General features: G+C 35.4%; 1 protein-coding gene across 5 annotated transcripts in view; it reads right to left on the bottom strand.

The window, feature by feature from the left end:
• The window catches only part of MEI4 (meiotic double-stranded break formation protein 4), an 86109-nt gene that overhangs the window by 12229 nt on the left and 50119 nt on the right, over positions 1 to 23761 (bottom strand). Inside the window, exon 5 of one of the 5 annotated variants that reach the window (XM_042017048.1) lies at positions 16966 to 17044. The exons of the other annotated variants lie outside the window; for them this stretch is intronic. Within the exon in view, the coding sequence (XP_041872982.1) occupies positions 16979 to 17044 (66 nt within the window). The 3' untranslated portion in view covers positions 16966 to 16978. The remainder of the gene's footprint in view (positions 1 to 16965; positions 17045 to 23761) is intronic. 5 annotated transcript variants of the gene reach the window in all.

Raw genomic sequence — 23761 nt, 5'->3', positions numbered from 1 at the left:
AATAAAATAACAAGTCAAAAAAAATTTTTTATTCCTATATATAGACACTCATCTATTCAAGTGACACCTCCAGAAAACAAATTAAAAGTCCAAATTCTCAATCTCAATAGAAAATGCTCAAGCCAGTTCTGAGCCACTTAAAGTGGCTCTGTTTGTCAAATAAGCTGGAACAAGAACACTGACCAAACTAAAAATATTTAGGTGTCTTACAGCTTTATCCAACATAAATTTACCTGTCCTGTATTTAGAAACTGGAATTTTACACAGAAGCTTTCAGAACTCTTCTCTCCATAGGAAATAACTAGTAAGATACAAACATAAACCTTGGAGAGTTGTCTCTCTGGAATGAAATTCTGTGTCCTCCTTAACAGCAAAATCTACCAATAATATGAGATGACTTTGTTCTGAAAAAGTCTGCAATTACAGTAGGTAGATGATCAGAACTGAAAGGTAAAATCATAACTGCTAGAAAATTAATTATGTATTTTTAAAAATTGACCAATAGCTCTAGCAAATCTAAAAATCTGTTTAGACCTGTGGTACAAAGCGAGATGGGTGCAGGCTTCAACACAGGTCTATGAAAAAGCATCAAATCATTTTACTCAGTCTAAATTACATACTGTAAGACTTTCCAAAGTGTGAAATTTATTATACAACCATTGCTTTTAAAAAAAATGTAAGTTAATTTTGATTCCACTAGAATCTAAGAAAAAGACAGCACTTTACCTTCTCCAGCTAAAACTGTGGAAGATGGTGGCTCAGAAATTGCTCACTTGGATTTTCTGAGATAGTAGTTATTAAACCTAAAATCTGTGTTGAAGCACACTACGGTAATGGTTTTCAGGCAGCCTCCCACCTCAGAGACAAAATTAAAACACACAGCCATCCTATTGCAAAGCCTCAATGTAGCAGAAGAATTTTTCTGAGTTTTCTAGAAATCTTGAAAATTAGGTTCGTTACCAAAACATATACCAAAACAAAACCTAGCCTTGCATACTCTTGTTCTCTCTCTCTGGAACCTGGTAAGAAAAATGTACAATTCAGAAGCTGCTGCCAAGAATTCAGTATTGACATTCTTATCAGAACAGACAGCAAAAAATGTAAAAAGACAATATTAAGTATTTGCATACTTCTAAAGTCCAGTTAAATCAAACTGCCTAATTTGGGGAAAACCTCCTTCCAAAGCAGAGGTAATAAAACAGTCTGTTTCTTCAAATGTCAAACACCCAGCTCTATGACAATCATGCCTATACGCTGATTGTTTTGACTATTAAATAATAGTGGGAAGCTAAATATACTTACTTTGCTTATTATACTAAATTACAGCTTTCAAAGTTGAGAAAATAAGTGTTATTAATGATTTACTGAATTTCTAAGAAATAGATGATTCTAAAGCCCTACAAATTCTGTTCCTAGGACTTTCAGTGTAGGGGTCATCTGACCAAACACAGGCATCAACAAGCTGAGATAGTTATCCCTTGTTCCTGTTTCAGCCAAGGGGAAGCAGGGGGTGGGACACAGTTGCCTGAATGTAGATATCTATTGCCATTTCACATGCCCAAGGGTAGCAGCTGTAAGCCAGGAGGAGTACCTTAGATGTGCTATTAGATGACTGAGTTTTTGCAACTGAGTAGTTCTCAGGGTCTTTCAGCATGTAATTCATCCCACTCCAAACCAAAACCTCAGATATACCATGTCCTGGAGCTCTTTACAGTGATAAAGTTTGACTGTGCCCAGAAAAAAATGACTGCGGTTAACATAAATGGAATTTCTATGCTTAGTTCCTATAATTTGGAAATTAGATGTACAACATTACAAGCAGAAATCTTTGTTGACTCTCAAGTGTTGGCCTTGAAAATTCACTCCTTTTATATGAGTAATCAATATAAAATGTTTTACAAAGGCAAATTATGTCACTTCACTTAACTTCCTGTAACCGCAGGCTCTCCCAAGCAGTTAAGCAACTGTTATTTTCAGTGGGTCTTGAAAGGTGCAACTAATTGCAGCTTAGTAAACTATCTGATTATGGATAATAGAATCTACAAGTTAACTAATTAGCTTCCTCTACAAATAGTACTGCATTACAGGAAAATTGCTTTAATCACACAGAACTGACATTGAAGAGAAAAGAGGAAGTATTTTTTTGAGATAATTGCTTTTCTGGAGACAAATGTACTTTGAAATATTGTATTATATAACCGAGGTGGGGGGAAATCAGTCTAGAACGTTTTCTGGCTCAAGGCTTATTATTAACCTTCTCAATCCATTTAATAATCTGAACAAAATGTGTCTCTCTTTCTTTTGTTAGATACCTTCTGTAGCACTGATTGATGCAATTACTACCAATGTCAATTTGTGCCACATAATTTGTAAAGGGATGCCTTGATTGTTCCCTAATGGTGCAAAGGCAGACAATAGGCCTATTAATCTTGCCCACCAATATGGGTGAGTGGGTAGCTGTGCACGTATGTGTACACACACAGCTATCTTGAAAGTTCAGAAGGTGTGTCTATAAAGCAAGCCTCATATATATATGCTGCTCTTCTAGAATATATTAATACCAACTTTAAGCAACTTTAACACTAACTCTGTTTTTCAGTGAATATTAAGATAATCACTCTTCTCACAAATCACACAGGTATGCAATATGGATTTTCAGATGCTATTTTTTATGAGATCACTCCTCATCAGTTTTGCCTCACCAAATACTTGGAAATGTGTTTCCTAACAGTAATAAGCATTTTTCATGTACCTCAGTATTGAATTTTTGAAATTATTTTCTTATTATGATTTCTCAATACAAATAGACTTTTTAGAGTTAAGTAATTTAAAAAATATATATTATTTATATAAAATTGAGCTTTACATAAGATGGAAACAAGGGTTACAAGGAGCTCCTGGCTGGATCTGATGATCTGCTAATCAGAATTAATTGTATTTATATCACTAAGTTCAGAAGTGCAAGAAGTGTCAAAATGTTTGGTTGAAATTAATTCTTCAGGCTTCTCCTACATTACATTGTGACCACCTGGAATAGGACACACATTTACTACATAATTTGAAAGCAGGGAAGAAGTTCTGTTACCTGTCTTTGTTACAATGCTATCACAACCAGTACTAGTATGTTAAAATAAACTGCTGTATCCCAGATCCCCGGCCCTTTATTATACTTCCTCTTTGCTAAACAACAGACCAGATGGCCACAGATCAAATTCCAAGCCATTGCTGACTTACTGGATGGGTTTGGAGTCTTGGTGAATAGATTAGGAAACAGATTCCAAATTGTACTTAGAATATTTTTGTCTTCTTGTCTGTCTTGGGGTGACTTTATGATGTGTATCCCATATCGCTGCCCTATGCCCAGAAATTAATTTTTGTGCCTTTCTATGCCTTTAAACTGAGCCTGAGAGGGGGAAGGAAAAACTGAGCAAAACTTTTTCAAAGCAGTTTGCAGCTTGTTCAAGGTCACACAGAGATAGCAATTTTTTTTTCCCAGCTGTGGCAGGGGAGTGAGGAAGCACCCAGCTTGCTGCTGCCCAGTCAGTTTCTGGCCAGTTTCAGCTTCTTTTTCTCCGGAGAGAGACTGAGAGTTGAATTTTTTTCCCTTCCCTGGAATTTCGGATGTTCTCCCTTTTCTACTGGACTGCTTCAATATCAGAGCACATCAGGAGGACTTTCCACCGAGCACAGAGGGCCTGGCCCTGGGCCAAGCCCCAGCTCTGAGGAGACCAAAGGGAGGACTCTGACACTTTCCCAGGTTTTTTCTCCACAGCAAGAGACTTTATTATTCAGCATTACTTTCCTTTTCCCATGTGTGTTTGTTAAATAAATAGTTTTATCTCCTTCACTTTCCTTCGAGGAAAATTTATTTTCCCCGAACCTGGTGGGGGAGGGGTGGTGACCTGCCTTCTTCTCAGAGGATATATTTCTAAATTTGGCCAAACCGGATCATTGTCTAAGTGGTTCATGCACATTTATATAATTTATTCAAATGCCCTTAATAACAGCAATATAAAACCAGAAAAGAAACCAAAGAAATTCTCTACAATTCTTAAGCCAGGTCACCAGCCACAAGTCAAATTTCTAGTGATGCAGTCTGTTGGGCCTGGAATTTTCACATGCAGAAGGCTGATGGCACTTTCTGGGTAGGGGCAGGTAAATTTTATTCTTTTTACATCTCAAAGGACCTAAAGAACAGAGACAATACTTTATCATTGCAAATAAAAATTAGATGAAAAGAAAGAGAGCATGTTCATGGCAACTGCTTCGATGCAGCTCAGATCTTATGTAGAAGTGTCAGCAACACCTGTACGCTCTCTGGGATACAGCACGAATGACTCGGGAAAACTTCTTTTTTGGTTTAGAACAGAAGATTTAAATGCTGAAACTTCTGGCAAAATGAAAACAATTAAAATTAATTTAGAAGCACCATTATGTTTGATTAGTAACAAAAAGCTTCCCTCATTTTCTATCTCTGTAATTTAGTTAACATCTGTTTAGGCTTTTTTAGTCCCATGACAATACCAAGTTTAAATATATGTTTCAACAAATAATTCTACACAACATAATGCTACATAAAACACTGACATACCAATACAAACCTTACTCAGACTGGAAAGATGAGTGTTTATATACCTCTGCTATTTAGAAAGTCATAAAATTGACACTTCTAGATAGTTATTTTAGTGGAAAAATATTCTGCCCAGATCTCCCCAGTCCATCATATTCTAACAGCTTTGCTTCTTGTAAATTTTTTTTGCAACTTTTGCCTCCTCCATTTCTTGGCAAACCTCTACTATTCAGCAGGTATATAGCTTTTCATGCTAGCAAAGTGTCTTTCCTATGTTTCAAGAAATTATAAGTAAAATTTCACTGAAATATCAAGTGTTAAAAGTTAGTATTTCTCCTCTTATACATGCATCTTTTTCAGAGAAGCATAAAGGGTAGACTGAAATATACAATGTGCTACAGCCTGGCTCATTTTGCCTTCCAATGGAAGCACAGGCAGTAGGAATTGCAGCAGCATCAGCTGCTGGGCTGTGACTACTTAGTTAAGGAGCCTGGAGGATAGAAAAGAACCAAATCTGACATCTAGCCATTTCCAGGAAAAATCCCCCATGGCCTGTCCCCTCCTCAGGTGACAAAATGTAGCCAAAGCTCTTAGAAATTTTCCAGAGCAAGTAGAAACAAAGAGCATACATTTCTCTTGACACAGCCAACTACCAGCAAACAGATCATCTCAGCAAACAGTCCCAGTGCCCCTTTGCTTCCTCGCAGGTGGCTAGTACAGGCAGGTATACATGCAGACTGAATTCTGGGCAAGAAAATTAAAATTCATGGTCCAGGAGGCCACAGAGCAAGTGGAAGTTGATGTCCCACAGGAACACGGGACTTACCCAAAGCACCTGAAAATGTTTGAAGAGGAGCATGCCTGTTAGAAAATGTCTGAGCTTGATTTACATGGTTCTAGAGACACACAATCCTGGGTAGGCTGTTTAATGGACAATTACCCCAATTCTTTTTTTTGTTGTTAGTTCATTTCATTTTGCTGCCTTGGCTTTCTGGTGGTAAGAGGGGATGCTCCATCTAGAACTAAGAGAAAGGTGACTGGGACTAAGCAACAAGGAAGTGACATACTAAAATGTAGTCACTGATGCTCACATAAATGAAAAAATTATTTCTGTGTTCACTATGCCTGCATATAGGAGGGAGACTTGTCTGAAATGGTTTTCTGCATTTTAACACTACAGTTCTAATGAGTATATAATTATAAATATAAGTTCCTAAATGGAGAGATAATTGACATCTTTTAAGAAAAACGTTTCTAAATTAGCGTAATGAAAAACAAGAAAAAACAGACTAACTGGAAACTCTATCAACTAACAGTCACCATTTGGTAAATTTTGTAAGGGAATGCTGAAAACATAAGTTTTCAGTAAAATCAACACTGGTTTACTCTACTCATCCAGTCTAGGTCAGAGATTAATGGAAACACATTTCAAGAATCACTGAATTGTTTCCTCAAGTGTCAATACATTCTCATCTTGTGAATAAAGGTTAATTCTCACAGGGAACTCTGTTCCTGACCCTTCAGTTTTCCTTTGAGAAATCCCTATCCAGGTTATTTATTGTTGTGTTCAAGTGCTAAATACGAGACAAACATTTTTCAGAGTACAGTTAAGAACATATGGATAGTGGGCATTTTATTTCAAAACAACACAGAAATCTTCTTAACTGGATATTCCACAAATACATAAATAACCTCTATTTGATCATTAAAATTTACAAACCCAACAATATCCACAGTATAAGAAACCACAGTAGGATAAAAGAGATTATAGATAATTGTTGTTTAGTGTTTAAATAACATGCAGATATGCATCTCTAAAATATTTAAGGCAGGCATGCATGAAAGTCTTTACTAGAAATATTTTTGTTCTCTTTTCCTACTACTGTGTTAATGTAAAGGGTAATTACAAATTGTCATGATGCAGGATTTAGTTTTTAGCTAATTTGCATATCTCTTTAAGATCTTTCTGTTGTGATTTGAAATGCCTATTTCCTGAACAACCCTCCCAATAATCATAATCCTCATAACCATGTTAATTATTCACCTGCCAAGTAAGTTCAAACTGATATATATATCACATATATATATATGATATATGTAAGTTCAAACTGATATATTCACATCATGTACAATTCCTTATTTAAATTTATAGCCTCACACCCCAAATTTTCAAAATATTTTCATCTTTTATTCAATGGGTTCTGAAATTCTATTTGTGTCTTTATTCATGCTGAGTATCACTTTACTCTCAAGTAGCTCCTTAGGTTTCAACTATTCTGCTTACAGACCAAGACAAAAGTGACTACAGAAAGGGTCAAGGAATTACCAATATTCGTAGAAGTTAAATTCCAGAGGAGAGACCATCAGATAAACTCTTGGAATCTACAGCATGTGCAGTGACTAGTCCTGAGCAAGATAGTGCCACCAATACTTTAGAAGTCCCAAACAGTCTCATGATAGAGAGGTTTCAAAAGGAACCGTAAGAATCTTGCAAAAATAATATCTGTCCAGATATAATTATTTGGCATACCCTTGGAAAATACTTTTGATAGAATTTAAAGTGTTTGTTCTCTTTGCTATCTCCCAAGGGGAAGATACTTATCCCTGAGGCATCTACACATTGTGCCTCTTCCATGTATCACTTAGCAGGGTCATCTGTTACTAGCCCTTACTATGACACACTGAATTACGAGAAATTCCCAAGACATCTTAAGCAATATTATTCTTATCTAGTAACACAATTTCCACAGCATATTGTAAGAAATTAAATATGTCAGCAGCAGAGAACTGACGTTTCCATTTTGGAGTAAGAATCACAACAACTGCCTTGCAAATAACGTAACAAAGACAGAGAAACCTTTAAAAACCAAATTCCAATCCCTGTTACCCTATTAAAGAAAGCTAAAATTTAAGTTACAAAGCTACCTCATTTAGAGAGAACAGACAAAAATTATAAATCTATGAACCTTCTTAGGATAATGGGAATTTATAAACACATTTTATTCCAATCTACAAGGCATATACTTCAAATTTGACTTCTCTCAAGTATATTCTTTTTGAAATTTATTCTAAAATGGCAAAAATTAATTCTTCACAAGTCAAAGCAGTGAAATATGTTGGTTTGATTTTGGTTTTGTATTTTTTTTCAGAAAAGAATCTGAAATAAAGATTGGGAATATATCTATTATAGTGTGGGTCCTTCCAAATCAAATGGGCTACTTAAGAATATTTCTAGCTTAAAAATTAATTTATAGATCAGACAATCCCATGGAAGGTCTCTATCAGGAGAAAGAAATCAACAAAACAATCTAATAAAATGTCTCAGTTATGAACTTCATTATTAGAGAAAGGGTTTTGCTGGGTTTTTTGTTTTTGGAGGACTTGGTGTACTTACAAGTGTAAGAGTTCCACACGAAATAACCATATAATTGAAATAATAGATGTTGTTTGTTGACATAAGAAATTAAGTTCTCATCCTGCGAGAAATGTCATAAGCATACAGCAAGGCCAGTGATCTAAGCAGGTCTTGAAAATAAACATCATATATATAACATTTTTATAGGTAACAGGACACTAAGGTAGTAAGATTAAGTTTTGAGTAATAGTAATAATAAAAAGTCCTCCATTAATTAAAATCAAATCAGAAAACAATGGATTGCTGAAAAATACAGCTACATTAGATTAAAAAGATTTGACAGTTCACCTATTTTAGAAAATGCACAGAAGTATTGAAAATAAATAGCCATCACTTTGCTTTAGTGACTCTAGCACTGGATGGGCAATCCTGACAGTAAGCCAAGATACACATGTATTTGTACTTTACCATAATTCATCAATTTTTGAAAAGAAGCTTTTAAACATGCTTTTTATGTTGTAAGGCTTTTTTTTTTTTCCCCTATAAGCATGATAACTTTGCCTCACATTGAGCTTGACCTCCCAAAATTATCTCTTCCTAAAATTATCTAGGGATGGAAAGAATCAACTGGACCTAGCAAATGGCAGATGGGTGGTCCTGGAACAAGCCAAAGCAGAAGGCTGTTGCAGAACGTGCACTTAAATTGCTTTCCACAGGATTCTGTGAAAGCTGAAAGCTTGTACGGGGTGAAAGAAAAGTAAACAGCTGTAGGACAGTGAAATTCACGGATATACATGTAAAAACAATCAATCACTCTTCACCTGGGATAGCACAAATTGATGGACACTGGGAGAATGTTCTTGAAAACATTTCCAAATTCCTCTGAACATTTACTATAAGCACTGTCAGAGGCAGAATGGCCATTCTCACATTTTTCTATCTCCCAGTGTAATTTGCTGCCCCGCCCTCCACTAATGTTAAGTTACTTCAGAGAAGAAAATCTTCCACTTTTCAGTTTGCAGCTCTGGAAGCTTGCAACCAGTGGCTCCACATGCACCCCCCACTTCATTTTCAATGAGATCAGTCCTTGCTTCAAAGAGGCAGAATCCACCACTCCATGTTCAGAATCACAAAGAAAAACAGCCCAAACATAAGCAAACCTAGGTAGTTTTGAACTAACTGAGAACAAATGTGTGCTTGATGCTTGTATTTATCTGCTGCAAAAGAAAACAGGAAATCCATGAAAAACAAGACAAAACCCTTAAGAAGGAGCAAGAGGAGTGATTCTAGGAATTGTCCTATTGTGGGGAAAAGGACAAATCTGGTTGGAACACAAGCTTAATATTTGTAAGAAAAAAAGTTGACATCTGCTTTCTGAATCACTTTCATCCAAGGAATCAAAGTTTCTGTATACTTTTAACAGATAAAAAATGATACTGCTAAAGAAGACAGGTTTTCTTCTAATTACGCAGTTATTTTTCCTCTTCCATAGTTAGAGGCTTAATACTCTATAACTGTATATATATTTATTTAATATATATACATATATATTAATATATATATACATATATATATTTTATATATATTAAATACTATATATTTAATTTAATGCCAAACCAAACTTTGTCTTTTATTTAGGAAGAAGTGTTTTATCTATTTATTTTTCCTCCTCTTTTAGAAAAAATCTTGTATTTATTGTCCAGATAAAAAGTCTTTAGGAAAGTATTTCTGTTTCACATACATACAGCGTTTTACCAAACTATTTTCCTAAAATGGATTAATGTTTTCATTAGATATAAGTGAAACAAGACAACGTTTTTTCAGTGATTCTGCCATCCGTCTTAAACACCCACTTTCCACTACAATTATGTCACCAAATCTCATAACAACCCCTGAATTTTCAGAGAATACCATGAGAGTCTTCCAAATTTCAACTGCAGAACTCAAGAGACATGGGAGACATGGAAGACTCAAGAGATATAATGCCATAAAAATTTGAAAGGGTTGACAAGCAGAGCTATTTTTCTTATTTATTGTATTTAAAACTATGTGGAATATGTATACAGAAGAAATATTGAGTGGGTTAATCAAATTTAACACTATGAAAATACTGTTTATTCACCTTCAATATGTGAGAAATTACAGAAAAAACATATTTAATTGAAAATCACACAAAATATAAAATGTCATGAAATCATGAGAACACCACAGCGTATCTAAAAGTTTGCATACATGTGTCAAAACTTAATTTTGGAAGGAATTAGACCTTTTGACTAAATATAACAAAACAGAAAATGGAACAATCTTTTTAGGCTTTGCAGCAACCAAAGGGGTATGACTGTAACCAAATATATTTTTGCTCTCAAATTTTACTTTTCCATTAATTATCTGAGAGACTCTCCTGGAAAGGCCCAAAATCAGAAGTTGTCTAGACAACTTTACTTTTTAAAATGTTAGTTTGTTTCTTTGTTTCAACTGCTTGAGCAGCACAGTAGTGTAAAAAGACAGGTTTTTAAGAGCTCCAGAGCAGCAGTTTAGAACACGTGAGGGTCATGGTGTTGGAAAGCAGTGCTATTGCAGTTCAAGATTGGCCCTCTAAAGTTCAACATGCCAGCAGTAACTCTAAAGACAGTTACACTTAGGAAGATCCTTTTGAAACTGAAAATCTTCTGCAACTTGTGTGAAAATTGCAGCATCCTGACAGAACACAAAAAAGCAGAGTAAACTTGAAAGGGATTAAAGTCTAAATTGACCACCAGAAGCCAACTAGTTTTTCTAGCTTTGAAGGAGAAAATAATATAAGAAATATACAGGAATGATTATGTACAGGAAAATGCTTATAATTCTAAAAGTTATGATATCAGCTGAAACAAATAATGAAAGAATTATTGAAGAAAGTTCTGTGCTCTGAGTACTATTATATAGTGAAATTTACTAGGTCGTAACAAGTCCAAGGGCTTCCTTTCCATAAAACCGGAATAGTTTGAGTCCCATTCAAAGTAGTCTGGGGAACTACTTTGTCTGGTTTGTTCTGGAATCTGGGGAAAGATGTCTTCTATGCAAGTCAGAGTTTTCACATGGCCCACCTATCACCTGGATGATTCTGTAAACCTCAAATATGTAGGCTGACAAGGGTACAACTGGCCTTAACTAAAGGAAAATATCTTCCAAGAGCGTAAAGTCAAGCCAAACTTTGGATGCACAACACCACTATTTTCAGCAAGCACACAGTTGTTTATAGCAGGCCTCCTTCCTTGTACTAGACAGATACCATCAAAAAAGGAATCTGGGAATGCCAGGATTTGAAATGACCCAGAGGAAAGCTAAAGAAAATTCAGGATGATTTACATATGGCAAGAGAATCATGTGATTTTTCACTCTGGTGTAATTTCTTATGCCAAAGCTTCAACACAGCTCAGTAAAATTAACTAGAACTGAAAAGTAGTGGGGAACTGCAGACTTTTTTGTTCTTCACAGAGTCTGTTTGAAGGATATGTTCTGAGGTTGAATTGGATACATTAGAGCTGGATACCCTAGGAAAAATACAGATGATTTTATCAAATGGCTTTGCTAAGAAAAATATCTAAGAAAAAAAAGCTAAAAATGAGCAGAAGCGCTCTCTTTTGCATTGAGTCACCCAAAAGGAGACTATTATAACCAAACAACAGAGACATTATAAAAGTTCAAAGCAATTAAGTTCAAATCAGAAGCATTAATTCTGGAAAAAATTACAACCAGAAAAAAACCAACTCAATCGGAGCTCAAAGTACATTCAAAGTCAAGAAGGATCTGAATGAAACCCAGTGAAACAACACTTGACTTGAGAAACCTAAAAGACAGTGTTTTAGGTCAATGACTGAGGTATCTGGTGGACCCGCTAGAGAAAGCTGCCATAAATGTACCTGTAGGGGTCCATATGGGACCCTGATAACAGTTAGTAAGCTAGGTTTCCAGAAACACACTGTCATTCATGGGAATGTGGTACGACAGCTGCATAAAAGAAATGTCATAGTATTGAAAAAAAACAGAATAACAACAGAGAATAACATAATGGCAGCAAAAGAACGACATGTCAGGGATGCTACTGGAAGTCAAGAATACACGTGAACTTGTTGCAACTGAATTTGAGAATGGCCTGGGTTGGAAGGGACCTTAAAGATAATCTAGTTCTAGTTTTTTGTAAAAAAAGACAGCTGAAATCCACCTTTCAGCTACACCTGTGATTTCCTCTGATGGCCTGAACCAATGATAATATTACATGAATTGCATCTGAAAACCTCTCCTGTCTTCCTTAGGGGTTACAAACTGCCCTGCCACTCCTTTGCCTGTATTCCCATCACCATCCTTTTGGCTTTGCTCTATTTTTTCCCTCCCCCATCTCCAGAAAAACAGAAGAAAAGTGTCCCACTGGCATGACCATCAGTCTGGGCCATGTCTCTGATTTTGAAATCTGGACAAAATACAATTTTTTTTTTTTTTAAATTTCCCAGAAGAACATGGTATTGGGGAAAAAATGCAAGACTGGAAAATGAGCAAATCTTCAAACTGAAGAAAAAGATACAAATCTCTTTACATTCACACATAACTATGGATGTTTTGAAGGGGACTGGACTAGCAGAATAATTAGCACCACATAAAACACTGCATGCTGCTTCTATGGAAAATAGAGGTTAAAAATGCAATTAGGATATACTATTTACCTGAAAATAATAGAGTTTCAAGCAGGTTACAGAAAACACTCCCTAATCCTCACCACCATTAAGACAGCACCTGACCTTTTGTGTAAAACAACAAATAGCATCATCCTACCAAAATTAAGATAACTGACATTCAGCCAAGATTCTCAGAGACTACTCTGCTCTTCCTGCAGCTTCCAGCACACTTGTCAGGTTTACTGTGCATAAGAATGCATCGTTAGATATATCATGGTATTTATTAAAAAATTGGCCTGAAAAGATCAGAAAAATTTCAACATTTCAGAGGATGACTAGCCTTTCAAAAAGATAGCTAACCTTCAGTTTGGGACAGATTTTTATTTTTTTTTAATTAAATGGTCTGGAACAAGAAATAAAGCATGTTTCTAACTGCGGACCAGATGTAAGAATTCAAAATGTTAGTATGTTATTTTCGTACCACATTATTTACAATCAGGTAGTAATTACCAGTAGGCAATACATACAAGATTCTAACAAAGCTTTTAAAGTGCCTTTAGCAACACAGCTCTATTCTCTTTGCTGTAAATTTAATGCAATTTACATAACTGCTTAATTTATCAAGCAAGATTTAAATCATTGTGAAAGATATTAAAAGATCATATTAACAAATCATAGTAAATGCACAGGCCACCTAGCTGTTCAAAATTATTTCAGATGACTGCAGGAATACATTAACAAAAATATGACAGAAAATCATTAGAGACTGACTCATTGAAAGAGGAGAGAAGAAACAAAATCAAATCCTATCAGAATTGAGGTACACAGATCATCTTTGTTATGCTGTAACTGACTCCTAGAAAATTCCTCATTTTTAGAAGTCCTGGACTATCTGGCATAGTAATTGTAACATTAAAAATGAGTGTAAGACATCCACTGCATTACAAAGAAACCCTCCTATTTTAATGCTTAAACTTCTTTTATAAAAAAAAAAAGGTCACTATTCTTGTCCTTATGCTTTTGTGGAGAATATGTATGTACGGGAAAACTTCTGGGATAATACAGCAATTTAGAGAGTGAACAAATAAGAAAGAGAATACTGCTACATTTTTATGGCTCTAAGGTAGCCATGCAATACATTCCTTCAAGATTCCCTGATGACAGCAAATTAGCCAATCGGGAACTCATGCTCCGACTGTTTCTGCTACCGAATTTAACTCATTTAAATTGAATTAAGGCTCTTCTATGCCATATGGGCACAGTCATTTATTTAGTAAAGCTTTTAAGCTTTCCAGTCTGAAATGTAAAAATTTCTCATTTGGTTTTGTCCCATTTCCATCTCTCTTCCTTAATACTCTGTTATTTTATATTCCCTACTGGAAAGGGAGGAGATAGGGTTATCAAAATGTAGAACTATGGCTCATTTAATGTTCTTTTTGGTTCTCAATCCTCTGGACAATAACAATTTAAAGACTTTGACTTTCTTCATCCTAAAGGGTTAATTAGGCTCCTTCTACCTACTGTTCCCTCAGTGGGATCTTAGTCTAGTGTTCAGCAAGGTCAACCTTGAACCATTACTACTCTGTCTGTTGCTCTACTTTCCCATGAAACTTTCTTGACAGCAATAATCTCTTTTCAGAATAAAATTTGACCTATCACTTGTTCCAAACACTTCTGTCCCCAAGTGACACAGGATTTAGCAACAAGAAGGAAATCCATTTTGGTTTTTTTTTTTTCCCAACCCAATTCTCGAATGTCTGATATTGTATCAGAGTTATCAACTCAAATACTCATATGAAGATGAAGAAGCTTAGTATCTTAACTTTAATTCCACTCTCTTTTAGGAAAAAAAAAAAAAAGGCAAAATCTTAGCTGAAGAGCCTTCTTTTCTTTCCTTTTATAGGAACCTGAACTTTTTGTTAGGATCAGAAGAAAACCTGTTGTGAAAGATCTTCATGAACATCATTCCTTGAAAGGGGAAAAGTAAACAGCAGTTCCAGGCAACAATATGGCAAACGAAATTAAACCATTTCTGGCTGTGACAATACAAATGTACACACAAAGATATAGAGTAAATACAATTCTTAAAAGAAGGGATTATAGTCAAAACTGGAAAAATTAGTAATTAAAGGAATGTATTAGGCCTCTTGGGTCTACTACAGTGTGAGAGTAGGTATCGTATCAAACTTTTCTCAAACGAGGTTGTTGTGTGAGTGATGCTAACACCATTATTTCAGTGGACCCAACTCTGGCTGTAGGTGTGGAACAGTGAAGAAGTATAGCCCCACTAAGTAAGATCCACAGAACTGGATTCCTCTGAAAAGTAACTGTCATTAAGGCAAGGCATCTTAATATGGTTCTAAAATCTTCAGTGAAAAGAAAGACTTCATCTACTCTATCATTTGAAAGAATTAAGTTACCTATAGGTAGATGACCATAGGGAAAGGCATTTCTCTAGGTAAGCATAGAGACTCAAACTTGGAGGTACTCTTTATGAAAACTGTACAACACCTTGCTTGACAGGGAATATCAACACAATCACTACTGCTTGTAACATCCATGTGATGAATTTATAAGCCTTGGAAGAAAAACTCCTGAAGTCATTACAAAAACATTGGTGAGAGAGGGCAGTTTATGCAGAACTTTAGATTTGCATAGATAGCTTAATAACTAGCTGGAGAAGCTGATGATGCAAATAAGTGCACTTCTTCCCAATTCCAATGTCGTGCTTCTGGTCTTATGCCTAGAACTTAACTTGTATTCACATTTGCACTTGTTCCCATGCAGCCACAGAAGTAACAACAAACCTCCTTCACCCAAAAGAAATTAAAAGTAAATCAACTTATGTTGATTTTTTTGGTTTTGGTTGGTTGGTTAGTTTGGGGGTTTTTGTTGGTTTTGTTTTGTTTTAATTTATCTATTAATTTCACAGCTTGAAACTGGAGATTTTTATAATGACTTTGCCAGATTTAAAATAGCCTTGTTAATAGAGAGATATTCTGGCCAACATCTGGTGACAAAGGAAGCATTTTTGATATGGATGTACGGTGATCTTACGATCAAACCAGAATGAGGGGCAGGCTGAAAGACCTCAGGAATCAACCTGGGAAAAAACACGTAGGCTCAACCCAGAAGCATAGAGAGTATACAAGTGCTGAACAGTGAAATACCCCCTCATGACTTTCATGAGGATGACAACTAATTTTCTAGAAGGATTTGTGTTGCTTCTCCTATACTCTCACTTAGCAAACAATTGAAGAAAGGAAGGAGGCAGAATCCCATGCATGTGGAAAGTCAGAACTCACAAAAGCAAGTCAGTTGTGGCATCATGAGGAGCATAACAAGTCTGAAGAGAAAGAAGCTTCAAAATACTACCAAATCCCCAAGCCAGCTGGTCTAACCTGAGGTTGTCTGAAAGAATTCAAGCAATTCCAAAGGTAATTCTTCTGAGATACCATGAAGTAGTATTACTATTACCATGAAATAGTATATACCATGAAATATATATTTATATATATATATATTTATATATATATATATATATACCATGAAATAGTATTACTATTACTTTGAATAGTAATTATGAACATGATGCCAGACACAGTATATGCCTCTCTGGCTGGTGTTGAAACATGAGACTGAAGACTTCCTTCTGGATAAAGTCAATGCCTTCTGCTGCCTTTCTTTGGCTTTACTGGAGGTGAAGGACAAAGTTACTACTAACAGCAGAAATTATGCAAAGCTTTGTGAATTTTTTTCTTTAACACTGAAAAAAGGTAGTAGAACCTGAAAAGTCAGCTTTCTGCCTTCTTCACTCATCAGTTGGAAATTGTCATTGTTTGGGACAAGCATCTTTCATTTCACAGCTCTGTCTGAACATTAAGTTCATACTCACAGTGACTTAAGACACTGCCTTTTTGTCAAGTAAGAGTGCAAAACAGCAAAAAAGGTGAACTGTATTCGACAACTAGCAGGACTGTAAGAATTGAGAGATTCAGACAGTGAATAGAACATTCTTTCTAAACCAAAGTTTTCTCACTGCACTTGTACTGGAAAAAAAAAAGCTTAACAGATCAGGTGGGTAATCCACATGCATTGCTTTTAAAAGCAATCAACATTCAAAGGTGGGAGACTTTTGTGACAAGGTAATAGTTATTACACTCATATCTGATCATCCCATCCTTCCCAACAGGTATCCCATTCTCCTTCTGAAAACCCAAAACAGTTTTGGAAACATTCAGAAACACCAAGTGAGGGTTTTCAAAGAAAATTTCCAGTTTTTTAATTCTTTAGTACATTTAGGACTCCTTTTTTAAATTGCAGCATCCTCTGACAGTTTCTGAGAGCAAGGAATCTCAGTACTTCCAGAATTTACTCCTCTTACTCACCCTTTAGGATCCATTAGATGTGGATCATCAGAGAAGCACAAAGTATTGGCTGAAAATTCTGCCTTAGAGAGAAGCACATCTGCAGTGATATCAAGAACCCAAAGATAAAGGTGAATTAGGGAAGGAAGAAAGATTACAGAGAATTAGCTCATATGACAAGAATTTTCAGGGAGTATTCACACAGAGAATGTAGCTAGAATGTTCTTGTGCAGGATCTGAAGATCAGGAAAGAAAATATACTAGATATTACCTTTGAACAAAGGGGTCTCTTTCTCAGATGCGAGGATTTTTCTTGCATTCAAATTTCAATCTAGTTCTTTCATAATGGTAAGGGCCAGGAAAAAATGCTCAGCTCATCTCCTTTATATAATACACTGGTTTATACACTTCTGTTGTAACTCTCATTTGTTTGCTCTTTAAATCATAATCTTTTGTTCTCTCAGAATAAATGATTTTACAAGTCTCTACATCTGTTGTGTTTATCCAAACTCTCTCTAGTCTGTTATGTATTTTCTGAGAAGACATTATCACATGACCAATTTTGCTGCAACTCATCATTTATTTCTTTACTTGTTTCTCTTACAATCTTAATTGTTCTAGAAGAGTTGTTCTCCATTGAAACAATAGCTAAAACCCTATTTTCTGTACTTGGTTAATGACATTAAAGAACTAACTCTTGAGGGTTAAACAAAATAATCACTCATTATATTAATGAATAAAAAATTACACTAACCACAATCTTCAAAATTTAAATTTACAATAGCTAGCACCACCTTGCTACATTAATTGATGAAAGAATAATGACAAAATACTTGGAGTGGTTTTTAATTTGCTGCTCTTGCATGCAGTATGATTTATCTTAGGACTTAAAACTGTGCTTAATTGCATATTAAGTGATGGCAATATGTGCAACAAGTTTTTATTAATATCACTGCCTGTCATATTTCATATTGAAAACAATCTACATTGGCTCACCTATAAAATGAACTTGTAACAAAGGCCTACTTCACACTAAGTAGCACATTAGTATTCTACACAGACTGTAATTGCCATTCTACTGGTTTTATAATACTCATGTTTTGAAATGCTCTCCTTGCATTTATATTAAAAGCATTTGAGAAGACAGTCACTGAGTGGTGGGAATAATTTTGCAGGAACACAGGTACATTTTTGAGATTTATTCTGACTTTGTGCATGTCTGAAAGTATTTCCTTGGTTGTTTTTTGTTTTTTTTTTTTAAGTTAACTAATTCATGCACAGTGATTACTCCAGTATCTGCAGTATTCACTGCAGAGACAATCAGGCTCAAAATTGTTTTAAAAAGATACAGCATGATAGTAACACAATTAGAGCATACTGACCCAGATGGCTAAGAGACTAATGCAAATTTATAATCTCTTTTAAGAATGAACTCTGGGCATTAAAATGGTGTGAAGGTAAATGAAAGAGGAGGAAATGCAATACAAATACAAATGATGTATAAGAAAATTAGCATAACACAATACTTAAGGATAGTTTTGGTGAGAAACCATGAGATAGCAAGATTGGGTGTCCTGGTTTAGGAATGGTATTCTCCAATTTAGTGCTCCCATTGAAACCACTCTGCCACTTGTTTGCTCCCCTCTACCTCTGCAGTGGAGAACTGGAGGCACAAAAGCTAAAGATCTTGGATTGAGATAAGAGCAAATTACTGGAAATAGCAATGAGATAAGAAAATGAACAGTAACAGCAACAATATTAATGACAGAGTGTACAAGAAAGAGGGGAATGATTCACACGGAAACAGCAATACCTGACTGCTCCCTCCCCATGCTATGGTGATATGGAAGGAACGAACCCCTTTCTCCTCAGAAGAGATGCCCTTCCCCTTGCCCCTGGCAATGACGTGAGGTGGTATAGAATAACCTCCTGCTGCTGGCCATGCCCCCTCCTGGCTACTGCAAAAATTAATCCTGTCCTGGCTAGGACCAGGACACTGGGAAAATGTAATGTGTCTGAGAGGAAACATCCTGTGCTGCTAACCCTTTCATGTGGTCCAAGTGCTGTGGAAGGCAACACAAGGGTTCTTCCTGTTTATTCCCAGACTGGTTTTACCGTTCTTATTTATCAAATGTGTATATTATGTAAGTGGTATTTCAAGTGGTATGGTAAAGAATATAGTAAGCTGTGAAGAACAGCACAATCTGTTAGTCTAAATCAGCAAGTAAGCTGCACAAATCTCTTTGTAAAAAAGTAATTTTTTGTAAGAAAATGAGACATCAGAAGCACTTTAATGTACTGACTTCATTTAAAAGGACATATACAAATCTCTTTCCCATTTCCAGCTTGAAATAGAAGGTTTAGGTGTTTCACTATGGAAACCACTTAGGGTTTGTAAACTGCAATACTGCAGGTGAGCTGCACAGAAAAATAAAAGTTTAAGGTGAACTCTTTTCTTTAACTAACAGTACAAAGAATACCTGTTGGGTTTTTTAAAACAAGAAACAAATATGAATATTTACTAAAAATTAGATGAATAGCAGTTTAGCTTCCAAAAGTAGTCAATCAAAGTATGAAGTTCTAAAACTGGAAAAACCAACAGTCTTAAAGCAAACTGTAGAGTGAAAGAGTAGGGAAAAATTATTAATAATGCAAAGCTGACAGAGTTGCAAAAAGATTTGAGAAAGACAGCAAAAACTGGCTGACAGCAAAAAGCCAAACAATGCTAATGACTCACCAGCCCACTTTGAGCAGTGCCCCCTAACTAGGAAAAGACATCTATTGCTCAGTCTCAAATATTATGTACAAGGAAACCCACAAATTAAGCACCAGAAACAGCAAGATGGTAAGAAATCAGCTACTTTTAGAATTAACAACTAGACAGACCTTGGTTGTGTATTAAGTGTAGCATTTCCTTAAGTTTGTGACAGGCATTATTGTTTCTATTTTTGTGTATCAGACTGCAGAAGGCTGAAATTCTACACAGTCCATGTAATAATAATAAAAAAAAAAAGTAAAAAAATCCTTGCTTACTTAGAAATCAATTCTCAAAGGCTATCTTTTTGCTGTACTCATATCTTATGACATAAGACAGCACCCTCCTAATCTCAAATTAATACCCATTCATTGGTATTTCTACAGCACAACTGCCCTTGAAGGGTTGGAAAAAGTAGGTAAAACCAAACTAAATGAACAAGTGCAGATTCTTCTGAACAAATATTTTTCATTAAAGTTTTTACAGCAAGGAAACATAAAACTAAACCAGAGAAGTAATTCTGCCTCTATTAAAAAATAATTCCGAGATCTTAATGAAAGAATCTGAAAGTATCTGAAAGTATTAAATAATGTATTACTAAGTTTTTACATAGTCTTACTTTTAAGTCAAGAAAGGACCCCAAAGACTGCTTGATCTGAAAGTTCCCAGAAAGTGATTTTAACTGTCTTTTAGAAAGATACATAACTTTAACTTAAAGATGACAAACTACAGAAGCTGCTGTTTTTCCTTGTAAATTGCTGGTACGACAGCTGAATTTTCCAAGTACCAACATTGAAAATGGAAAAGTATGCTCATGTAAAAGTGAATCTATTAAAAGAAAATGTGAAAGCACTGATCAAACATTAAATAATCTATATGTAGGAAGTAGACCAGGTGGCATTGAAGATACAGTAAATATTGTAATGCAAGTAATTGTTGAGAGAAGCTAAGAGGATCATAGAATATTGTTAAGTGCTAGAGTAAAAAACCCTGTCCAACTGAACAACCAATCAAACAAAACAACCACAAACCAGAAAAACCAAACAAAAAAACCCCCAAAACAAACATCCCCTCACAAAAAAAAAAAAAAAAAAAGTGACACACCTAAACTTTAAAATATATTAGAAGTAAAAGTAAAGCCACAGATAAAAAGAAAGACACCCTACTAAATGTAGTAAGAAAATTTTAAGTAGGTACGACAAAAAACCAAACCAGAAATAGTCTGGAATAGTTTCTGCTCCAAACCCAAATTGGAAGAAAAGGACATTTCTATTCCATATGATGGTGTGGATGGAACTAAAAAACTGGGGATATGAAAAATCATCTGCAACAACCCAAGACTTCATGAGTAGATGCTATCAAATTATTCCCAGAGCACCTTTGCAGTATTTCTCACACTGAATAGATGTCAAAATCCACATTAGAACATCAAACTTGTATAACAATCCTAGATCACTGCTTGGAAGATCTGCTTCAACAGAATAATGCATTTGACAAAAAGGCAGTGGGGCCTGTCTGCTAGGGAATTTCCTTTATCCTAGTACAGTTATGAATTGACTGGAACACAATTCTGGCCCTACGTTCACACTGAATTTTATGAAAATACAAATTTTCTAGTGTAAAAAGCGTTATGTTCAATACAAACATAGTATTTCATGGTTTGGACTGCAAATAAAGAATATCAAAGGAAGCAGACCTTTCTTCTACCCCAGAAAGTTCTTGGCACTAACAGATATTTGATTAAATTACAAAAACATAATTTTACTTCTACATAGTTAATTAATTTTAAAATAGCATGAAGAAGTGGAAAAATAAAATTTATTATTATGGCTAATCATTTCAGGGACTATAATTATTTCTCAAATAGTATTTGTAAGATGCCAATTTATTTTAAGTATCACAGTTCACTGCTTGTGCTCCTGGATACAACTGGCAAGTAATAAAACCCATCTATGTTTTATTTATTAACTTAGCAGACAGATGTGCACTTACTGAATTTCACATTAATTGCTAATATTTCCCTATAGCAACAAAGCCCTGAAGGTCTTGTTAGAAATATGTCAACTGAAACTGGAGTTCTGTTTCTGAGTTTGTTTTTTAGATGCAACTGCTTTTACGCTTAACTATTCAGACCTTGGGGAAAAAAAATCTTTTGCCAATGATAGAAACAATTATCACTGGATAAGAGAATTGTCTATTGCTGTTCCTGCAGACCCTCAATATACCACAAGGTCAATTAAATCAATATGCCTCAATTTTGACATAATTAAATCCATTAAAAAATCCACAGACTGCACTGTCAACCTAGTTTCATAACTACACTCATAGCTACAAAATTTTGAAAGTCTTTGTATTTCACATGATGCATTTGACTGAAAATCCTGTGTCTTTTGAATTCCTACTGGAAAAACAGGTTCCTTAGTAATAAGTTGGTATTTTAGACTCTCTGCTTTAGATTCTTTTTATTACTTTTTTCAAGTCTTTGGAATTTGGAACTTAGCACAGGGTGATAATTTACAAGTAAGATATTACTGATCAAATGGTTACAGGCATGTTATCTTTGTCAGTGAAATTCTAGAAATCTGTCTCCTGCTGAGTCAAATGCAATTTAAAAAAAAATTGGTACCTTGTGCACAGACTACAACAAAATTTGCCATATTTATTTTATTCCAGTTCTTGTATGTGCAGAAATTCATTGGGAGCCATCACTTCTGCACACATAAACTGCACTCAGTTGCTCACAGAGAATCTGTGCATACTGGCACAGATTAAGGAGGAAAAAGAAAGTCACATTCTTTCCTAACACTGAACTGCTTATTTGAAGAAAAAATCGTCATAAGGAATGCATCTTTAAAGACAATACAACCAGTGAAAAATTGAGATCTTTTGGGTGAAGAGGTAGTGGTGCTGTATGTAGAGTTAAAAGCAATGTTGCATGCTGCTATTCTGGCAGAATTTCTCATACCTGCAACAGTGACAGTAAAGTGTCTTTAAAGCTGCCAGCAAAGATATTTAAAATGGTCTGCACAGGTTCCTCTGCCTTTACTTTTCAGGCAGGAGAATCAATCAGGAAGCAGCTCAGGATGACGAAAGATGTGCCAGGGTGCCAAGTCAGCACATGGTCCTTTGGCTCTAAAGGGAGAACTGCTGCTCTGTGGCTTGGCAGCAGCTCTCCGGGGTGCTGTCCCACACGACCAGAGACTGATGGGCTACCAGGGTCCCACGGAAAAGCAGGAGCCCTCCCAGTTGCTTCCCCTGTCAACAGAAAGAACAGCTTTGCCATGGCAACTGTGCCATGTACTCTTCTATGTTTAGTACATCTTATTTTGGATATATCTTTCTGGGGATTGGGTTAAAACCAAAAAACTTCTTCCCCATTCCAATAGTGTTAAGAATCAATAAGACTGAATTGCTGGAGCAATCTCAAATACCCTTTTCTTTGTATCTTGATAACCCCACAAAACCTCTACTTAATTTCTTCTTTGAGTATCTTATACTGCAGTTTAAAACTGTTCATACAAGAGCAGTAAGAGAAGGAAAATGTGGATGGCATGAAAACAATCATAAAGTAGTATAGATATTCTACACTATTAAGATTTCTTTTTTCTTTAAACCAGACATTTGTGTTTGTTACTGAATACGTATTACTGTAATTGATGCTTTCTTACAGGAATCATAACAAATGTGGCCAATAAAATGTTTGAAAATGCAAATAGAATACTTCAGGTTTGCTAAATGTGGTACACTTTGTGAATGAGGAGACAGAGGAGAGAATCATGTTTCAGAGTATCAGGCAAAAGAAACAACCAGGGCAGACATGACTGATAAGTACAGGTAGCATTTTGTAATAGCTTGCTTCATAAACAACAAAAAATGATGAAATCATGCCTTACATAGGGCCATAATAAAAATTAGTGATACAAACTAAGGGCTATGCGAAGAAGAAGCAAAAATTATAAATCACTAGATAAAAGGAAACTCAATTAAACTCACATGAACAAATTCCTGATTCTTGTCTTAAATATTATTAATTCTAATTTAATTCTATTATTTCAAGAGTAC

The sequence above is a fragment of the Corvus kubaryi genome, unplaced genomic scaffold (assembly GCF_017639235.1).
Source record: "Corvus kubaryi isolate FWS band 111438036 unplaced genomic scaffold, C.kubaryi_AGA036_p1.0 split3-73, whole genome shotgun sequence".
NCBI classification, from domain to species: domain Eukaryota; kingdom Metazoa; phylum Chordata; class Aves; order Passeriformes; family Corvidae; genus Corvus; species Corvus kubaryi.
Note: the sequence above shows the minus strand (reverse complement) of the source record. Positions and strands in the feature narration are given on the sequence as shown.